General features: G+C 39.3%; 1 protein-coding gene across 1 annotated transcript in view; it reads left to right on the plus strand.

Moving 5' to 3' along the window:
- The window catches only part of CCDC170 (coiled-coil domain containing 170), a 127,383-nt gene extending 118,434 nt beyond the window's left edge, over positions 1–8,949 (plus strand). The window contains exons 9-10 of the mRNA XM_012646781.1: positions 6,073–6,309; positions 8,545–8,949. Coding sequence (XP_012502235.1) covers positions 6,073–6,309; positions 8,545–8,745 — 438 coding nt within the window. The 3' untranslated portion in view covers positions 8,746–8,949. The remainder of the gene's footprint in view (positions 1–6,072; positions 6,310–8,544) is intronic.
- Positions 8,950–9,415: the final 466 nt, after the last annotated feature.

The following is a 9,415-nucleotide window of genomic DNA, read 5'->3' on the forward strand; positions in this document are numbered from 1 at the left end:
AAAAATACATATGTATTAAAAAATTTTTACTAATAGGATCCATGATCAATACATTCCCTTTCCCAACTTCTTGTCTTGAAAAATTTGAAATCTATAGAACAATTGCAAAAATAATATAGTAGACATTTTTTTATCTTTCAGATAGATTGTTAACATTTTACTGATTACTATATTTTGCCTAATGAGGGGGTAGAGAGAGAGAGAGAGAGAGAGAATGGGAGAGAGAGAGAGATTGATTTATTTTTGCCAAACCATTTGGGAATAAATTGCAAACATCTTGACACTTCATCCCTAAATACTTTCTCATGTGTTTCAAGGCATTCTTCTACATGGGCACAATGTAATCATCACACCCATGAATTAACATTAATAAGACCCTGATAAACTGGTATCTAATATACAGTCCATATCAAATAAGGGTTTTGATAACTTGCTATCCATAAATGATCTCCAAGGCCAGCCTCTGCAGACCTGCTCTTACTAGGTGGCATTTCCTTGTGTTAAACGTCTGCTCTACCAGTGCCATTTCATTGACTCCAGTGCTCAGTGAGAATCCTTTTCCCCAGCTGTTGGCATTTTACATTTTATGTATGAATATTTCCCAAGCTGCAGCAGTTCTTATGCTGTCTTTTTTCTTTCTTTTTCTATTTCAGATTATTACGGAGGTACAAATGCTTTGGTTACATAAATTGTCTTTATACCTCCCGACAAGCATGCCCATCCCACAGACAGCGTGCACTGTATCTGTTAGGTGTGGATTTACCCATCCCCTCCTCCCCCAGCCCACCTGCCTGACACCCTATCAATGTTACTTACCACATGTGCACATTAGTGTTGATCAATTAGTACCAATTTGATGGTGAGTACATGTGGTGCTTGTTTTTCCATTCTTGTGATCCTTCACTTAGAAGAATGGGCTCCAGCACCATCCAGGATAATACAACAGGTAGTTCATCCTTTTTTTTATGGCTCAGTTATACTCTATGGTATACATATTCCACATTTTGTTAATCCTCTCATGTAGTGATGGCCAATTGGGTTGTTTCCACATCTTTGCAATTGTGAGTTGTGCTGCTATAAACATTCTAGTGCAGATGTCTTTTTTTATAGAATGTCTTTTTTTCCCTTTGGGTAGATACCCAGTAGTGGGATTGATGGATCAAACAGTAGTTCTATTTTTAGTTCTTTGAGGTATCTCCATACTACTTTCCATAGAGGTTGCACTAGTTTGCAGTCTCACCAGCAATGTATGAGTGTTCCTATCTCTTTGCACCCATGCCAATATTTGCTGTTTTGGGACTTTTTGATAAAAGGCATTCTCACTGGAGTTAAGTGATATCTCATTGTGGTTTTGATTTGCATTTCCCTGATGATTAGAGATGTTGAGCATTTTTTCATATGTTTGTTGGCCATTAGTCTATCTTCTTTTGAAAAGTTTCTGTTCATGTCCTTTGCCCACTTTTTAATGGGGTTGTTTGATTTTTTCCTTGGTGATTTTCCTAAGTTCTATATAGATTCTAGTTATCAGCCATTTATCAGATGTATAGCATGCAAATAGTGATTGTAAGTCCCACAGCGGCTGTCAGTTTACCCAAAGGATTTTGTCTCCTCTGGATGCAGCCAGTTCAATGAACCTCTCTAACTAAGCATGTCTGCGTCAGCCTCCTCTCTAGAGGAGAAAGATGTCTTAGTCCAGGGGCGGAGAACCTTTTTATGTTGGAAGGCCCCATTAATTCAGCTGTAATCAAATAACGCTGCATTCAAGAAACTTCAATGAGAAGTTATAAATGTACATTATTTTGTAAAAATCTAATTACTAGGTACTAATAGTTTCAAAAAATGAAAACTGTTAATTTTAAAGTTAACTAACCTTTCAATGACCTTGTTGTGTCTGTTTTTTTGTTGGAAAGCATTTGAATATTTGGTTGCAGCATGGAGGTCCACAGTTTCAGTTGATTCTCTAGATGGGTATCAGTCATTTGTAACCTTAAGGGAGTCTTCATTTGGGTTAGGTAGGAGAATGTAGATTCACAGCAATAAGTGGTGGAAAAGCAAGACAGCATTTTTTCAGGCATATTGCCTCAAGTGTGGGTATTCTACTGCATTTTTGCATGTTTCAACTGGATCTTTCTTAGCATCAAACATGACTTTAAAATGTCATCTACCGAAAGCTCAATTAATTCCATCTGTAAGTTCTTTAGGTGCCTTGGTAATATCAACTAGGTGAGGCTGAAATGCTAATTTGAATGTGATGTCATGATTCTCAAGGTGAGTGAAATTTTTATTGTATTCTCCAATTAACAAGTCTATAACAGCTATATATTCTCCAAATGAGTCACATATATCGTCCTGCTCATCAATGACAATTGCTGGCTGGGGAAAATATTCATGTGATATTGCCTGTTGAAGAAGTGTTTTGAAAAAAGATAGCTTCTTTTGAAATGCTTGTGTTTTTTTTTTTGCCACATATCGTATATAGACTTAGTTTTACATTGCAAAGAAATATTCAAGTTGTCTTGATTTGACATGATATCGCACAGAAATACTGAATTCCTATAGAAATCTTCTTTCAATAATTCACATTGCTGATTCTGTTCTTCATAGAATTTAACTATCTGTTCTTGCAGAGATAAAATTTTGGCTAACGTCTGTCCCTGTGACAGCCAAGGCACTTTAGAATGATATGGCAAATCCACACTGAATACCTCATCATTCAACTTCAGCATTTTACGAAACTGATGATGCTGTGCTGCATTTGCATAAATATATATAGTAGTTAACAACACTTATATTAATAACTTGTTGCAAAGTGTCACTTAAAATAGTAGCTTTAGCACAGAGATTTTACTGATGCAAGATACAATGAAAAGAAATGAGAGCATCTGGAGCTGTTAATACTTTTTAAAATCTGTGCAATAAACCCTTCATGTTTTCCTGTCATGGAAGTGCACTGTCTGTATGTACACTCACTAAATTTACCAAATTCAGTCCAGCTTGACAACATTTATCCTGAAAGTTGTTGAAGATATCTATTCCCTGTTTTCTGTTCACAAGAGTGCCCAAAGTGAATAACTTGTCATAGCAAAGAAAATCTTCTGTTATGACCTGAATGAAGTATAAAACCTGCGCCGAGTCAGTAGTATTAGTTGACTCATCCAGTGCAGTTGAATAATATGTATTTTCCTTTTGAAGTATGGCATGAAGTTGTTCTATTGAGTTGAAGGCTAATTCATGCTGCTGATCAGTTATGGTTCTCCTTGAAAGAGACAGTTGTTTGTACTTTGAAATGTTGTTGGGACCTAAGCATCCTACGGCTTTGACAATGCATTCTTTCACAATTTCTGCATCATTGAATGCCTTCCCTTTTTCCCCGAGTATATAAGCTATTTTATAGGTTGCTTCAGTGGCATTATTTCCAGGTCTTATTGCTGCTTGAAAGAATTGTCTTTGCTTTTCATCTTTTAATTTCTGCAATACAAACTTTTGCACCCCTTCCTCTAATTTAAAATATCTGTGGTCTTTATGAGTGTTATAATGCTGATGAGCATTGATTCTTTGATGTTGATATTGCAGTAACACAAAGCAAGCAAATCATCTTATCTTTAGCAGAAACAAGATAGTATTACAATTCCCAATCCTCCTTAAAAAATCTGTTTTCTTCCTTCAGCGTTCTCTTGGTCTTCTTTGACATGATGGGCTGTTAGGCAGACAGAATTAAAAAATACTGTCAAGCTGTGTAACTGTTCACAAATTCCACTTCGAACAGAAGCACAGTGCACCATAGTCAAAAGCTGATAACAGACTGATGTACTCGATCCCCATAAATTCTTGCCAACCAGCCTCATGCAGTAGTGGCAACAGTCAGGGAGGGGGGCAGTTAGAACTGAATCGCGAGTGTAGCAGCTGTCAATTTAGCCCTTATGGCTTACTAATGTTCTAATACTGCTGGTCAATATGGGAGGATTATTTCATTGAAACTTATTTTATTCTTTGGTATTTTAAGTATGTTCATTTTGGAAATAAAATAAAAATATAAAAGATGAACAAAAAAAGTATTGATGAAAACAAAAGGATTTGTTCTGCAAAATCTGGATTCAGTCAAAAGGCTGCATTTAAGGACCTAGAAGGCCACGTGTGGCCTTCAGGCTGCAGGTTCCTCACCCCTGTCTTAGTCTATTAAGGGAGCTACAACAAAATGCCACAAACTGGATGGCTTATAGACAACAGAAATTTATTTCTCACTGTTCTGGAGTCTGGGAAACCCAAGATAAAGGTTCCAGCAGATTCGATGTCTGGCGAAGTCCTGCTTCCTGGTCCACAGATGGCACCTTCTTGTTGTGTCCTCACATGGTAGAGAAGGCAAGGTAGCTCTCTGGGGCATCTTTCATAAGGATGCTAATACCATTCATGAAGGCACTGCCCTCATGAGCTAATCACCTTCCAAAGGCTCCGTTTCTTAATATCATCACCTTGGGGTTTAGAATTTTGTTTTTTCATCCATTGGTTGATGGGCATTTGGATTGTTCCCAGTTTTTGGTGTTTATGAATCATGCTTCTCTGAACATTTGGGTACAAGATTTTGTGTAGACATAAATTTTAAATTCTCTTCGCCATATGTCTGGGAATGAAATTGCTGGGCCACATGGTAACTCTGTTTAACATTTCGAAAACGGGCAAACTGTTTCCCACGGCAGCTGCAGCACTGCATCCACATCACCAGCGTGTGAGTCCCGGTTTCTCCACATCCTTGCTAGCATTTGTGATTGTCTGTCTTTTTTATTTTAGCCATTCTCGTGGATATTGAGTGGTAACTCATTTGTATTTTTTAAAATAATCATTAAAAATTTGTGTCTGTGTGAAGCTGCTTCAAATTCTTTTTTTATGTTGTGGTAAAAGAAACATAGCATAATATTTATCATTTTAACCATCATTAAGTGTGCAATTGAGTAGCATTAGGTATATTTACAATGTTGTGCAACCATCAGCACTATCCATTTCTAGAATTATCTCATCATCTCAAACTGAACCTCTGTATCCATCAAACAATAGCTCCCATTCCTCCTTTTCCACAGCTTCTGGTGACTTCTTTCCTACATGTTATCTGTAGGGGTTAACCTCTTCTAGGTACCTTGTGTAAGTGGAAATATACAATATTTGTTCTTTTGGGTCTTATTTCATTTAGCATGTCTTCAAAGCTCATCCATGTTGTAGTATGTGTCAGAATTTCGTTCCTTTTTTTTACTTAAATTATTTTTGCAAGCGGCTCTGGTATAATCTTAAATAATAAGCTAATGAAGAAAAAGTACCACACACCACAGGATCCTCCGTGTTTTGGTTTTAAGATCTTGGGACAGGCCGAGCACAATGGCTCACGCCTGTAATCTCAGCACTTTGGGAGGCTGAGGCAGGAGGATCGCTTGAGCCCAGGAGTTTGAGATTGCTCTGAGCTATAATGACGTCACTGCACTCAAGCTTGGGTGACAGAGCGAGACTCTGTCAAAAAAAAAAAAACAACCCACAAACCAGCAAAAAAGATCCTGGTACAGCATCTTAGAGGCAGGTACCACCCTCCGCTTCTTTGTTTGCTGTGGAACACAGTCGCCACCTTCAGACACTTCCTCTGAAAAACTGCCAATCTATATTTTCCTCACAGCAGTCATGAAGATTTGCTGAGGGGATTTTAGGTGGGGCTCTCCTGGGATGCTTCATGAGAAGGGGAGACATCTCACTCTTCCTAATGTTTACATTGTGGGGATGGCCCATTGGTAGGGGCAGAAAATGCAAGTTGCTTTTGCTGATGGAGCACTTAAGAGTGTGTGCGTACATACCAGCAGGCTTAATCTTAACATCTAACTCCAGAGTCATGCTGTCTACAATTGTATCTCATTGATTCTCCAAATGACAGTACTCCGCTATGTTGTTTATAAACCACAACTGTCTTAAGACATGTTTTCTGTTCTTTATTCATAAAAAGTTATGCAGTGAATTCTATTGACTTCTGATTTGCCTTGCTTATATAATTTTGCTAAATAAATACAAAAAAAATTTTTCAGCATTCTCTTCACTTCTTAGATTAAAACTTTGGAACAGACCAAAGCCATTGAAGACCTAAGTAAATCCAGAGACAAGCTGGAGAAAATGAAGGAGAAGGCTGAGAAAAAGCTAAAATCTGTCAAGTTAGAATTGGATACTACAGAACATGAGGCGAAAGAGGATAAAGAAAGGGCCCGAAACATGATAGAGGTGGTAACCAGTGAAATGAAGACACTAAAGAAATTTCTGGAAGAAGCAGAAAAGAGAGAAAAGCGGGTGTGTATAAATCTGGTGGTGACATCTTCTTGTTTAGAAAATGATAGGACAATTCAAAAGCTTGGTAATTATTCATGCATTTCCTTTTTTTTAATTTTTAAATGTGGAACTCTTTGTGAGTTTCCACGTCGTTCTTTCACAGGGGCCGTGCTCTTCTCTGTATCGTTCCAGTTTTAGTATTCGTGCTCCTGGATCGAGCACCAGCCATGCATGTCTTCAGAAACAATTTCTAAAGCTTTCTATGTCATTTCAACATATCTGTCCACATTCCAGCATCTTTTTGGCATTTGAGTAGCCATTATGATTTACCCCACTCAGGGAAACTCTTCACATTTTCATGGCACAAATTTTAGGAAAGAAATAGACAGTCTTATCAAGGCAGTGGAAAGCTGGTGAAAAACCAGGTTCTGGTTGTGGCGGGGTTTTTGTTATGTTCAGTGATTGCCTCTGAAGTTTGCGTCATCCCAGATCTTTTAACATTAACTCGGGTTTTGGCCTTAAGAAGGAATCTTTATCTCTAGCAGGATCAGTTGCAGGAAACAGCTCCGAATCTCCAACAGTGGCACCCAGACTTGATAGCCAACCAAGCACAGATGTAAGCCATAAAAAAGTACTTATTTGCTCACTGGTTGCAAGGAAGAGCATTTTATCTGGCGTGTCCATCAGGAGATCAGACATAAAGAAACATGTACCGGGCAGCCTGACCTCCATTGCTTTGGCTTTCATCTCACTCTCTTTCTAAAGCTCAAAAGGGCATAGAGTAGACTCTGATCCTAGGATTTTTTTCCCCCTTTGGTTGCCTCTGCTTTGGCTCATGTGTCAGACAGAGTTGGGGAAAGCCAAACCATAAGAGTGAGTGTTCTCAGAAAGAAAATCTCTCAGGAATTAAGAGCTCTGGCCACATTTGAAAAGGCGGAAAAATTTGAGGGAAACATTTTCATTAGGGGGACTAGGTTGGTGTCTTAGTCCATTCAAGCTGCTAAAACAAAATACCACAGACAGGGTGGCTTAGAAACGAATGAAATTTATTTCTCACAGTTCTGGAGGCTGGGAAGTCCAAGATCAAGGTGTCTGGTGAGGACAGCTTCCTGGTTCAGAGTCAGCACCTTCTTGCTATGTCCTCACATGATGGGAGGGACAAGCTCTCTGTGGCCTCTTTTAAAAGGGCGCTCATCCCATTCATGAGGGTTCCACTCTCAGGATCTAATTATTCCCCTCAATATCTCACCTCCTAACATCATCACATCGGTGATTAAGTTTCAACATAAGAATTTTGAGAGGGCGCAAAGATTCGGACCACAGCTGGAGAGAATGTCACAGTTCCCAAATTGGACTCTGCATGGGAAGGAGTTTGGGAAGCAAATGAGCATGGAGTAGGAATGTTTGGATGGTTTTCTCCTGGGCATAACTCTGTCTTCAAGTTGAATCACCTGTTTTCAAAAATGGAGCGTACCTTTAGTGAGGTGGCCGGATATCCCTGATTTATCTGCTTCTGCACTGGCCTAGAGCCACAGAAACCAGCCATGAGAGTTCGAAGGGGTGTGAGCTGTAGTCAACCATGCTCCCCATTCCCCCATTTTTCTTTTTCTGATTGACAAATAGTAGTCCCAGAGCAGTCCACTGTTACAGCTTGTGAAGCAGAAGTCTGTGTGACGTGCTTTCATAGTAGTTTGGAAGTCCTACTGCTTTTATCTGCTCATACTTTCTTGCCATTTGTTCTTTTTTTAGTTGAAGAGGTTATCACTCAGCTAAAATTCCAATGTGTAAGTACTTATTTTCCATTGACAAAACCACAACAACGTGTGTATAGCACTTCTTAATATGCACAACACATGTATTGTCATCATTTCATTTGATCCAAATTTCAGAACAGCCCTCTGAGGTAGGTATATTGTGAGTCCCACCCTGGAAATGAGAAAATGGAGTCTTAGTGGGGTCAGAGTCTCATTCGTGGTTTCTTGACCAGGATTCTTCACTTGGTAGTCAATACCACATTAATGGGCTCATCAGAAAAGTGGTTATGAAATCTCTGAAGGTTGGCACCTGACGGGACTTAGAATTTGGTATTTTATAATGGAGAGAACTAAGGCTGAAGAGGTTAGATAATTTGCCTACCTCATGAAAATCTGGGTTTTCCACAGGTTTGTTGCTGTTGCTGTTGTTGCATTTGGCTCAGCAGTAGTTGAGTTGATACGTTTTGTTCTCCCAGTTATGTGTTTCTGTTTGATCTTGCAGCTGGTGGACTTCAGGGAGGTCGTGTCCCAGATGCTAGGCCTGAATGTGACCAATCTTGCTCTTCCTGACTATGAAATCATCAAGTGTCTTGAAAAACTGATCCATTCACATCAGCATCACTTTGTCACCTGTGCCTGCTGCAAAGATATGACTCCTGGGCAAGACAAGTACCCACAAGGCCACTTACAACTTCTTCATTGAACCCCGCATCTCTTGAGGGAGGTGGCACTAAGAGATGGGACACAATTCCCAATTTCATGAGTTCCCCATGTGTCTGAAATTTGATCAGCGTGTGAATATTGTATACTTTGATGATATAGCGAAAATGCATCATTGGCAAAAAAGGATCTCAAAAGTGCTAGGCTTGGATAAATACTAAAAACACCTATTATTTCATTTACTAGCACTTTAGGACCCAGAAGACTTCCACCGGATTACATTATTTAGATTGGGAAGTGGGAGTAAGGAACTAACATTTATGGGGTATCTACTATGAGTCAGGGGCTTGACTAGCCAATTTAGTTCTCATAATAACCATGTGGAGAAGTTTTAATGTTTTTATTTTACAATCTCTCTGGGGCTAAAGACGGTGTTACCTACCCAAGGTCGCAGTTGGTGAGTGGTGGGTGCAGTGAGCTCTGCATCAAAGGCCCTGCCTCTCTGCTACTTCACAGTCTCATCTCTCCGGAATCTCTGTGATGCTGGCAGAAACTGCCCGCATAGAGGAAGGAAAACATCCCCCCAATCAGTAGTTAAAGTCCCAAAGTGACAGATTTATCATAAGTGTAACCTATATGATTGCTTTAAAAAGCAATGTACCTAATTTACTTCAGTAAAACACGCATAGGTCTGAGGTCCTGTAAGAAACTTA

This window comes from Propithecus coquereli, unplaced genomic scaffold (assembly GCF_000956105.1).
Source record: "Propithecus coquereli isolate 6110/MARCELLA unplaced genomic scaffold, Pcoq_1.0 Scaffold25, whole genome shotgun sequence".
NCBI classification, from domain to species: domain Eukaryota; kingdom Metazoa; phylum Chordata; class Mammalia; order Primates; family Indriidae; genus Propithecus; species Propithecus coquereli.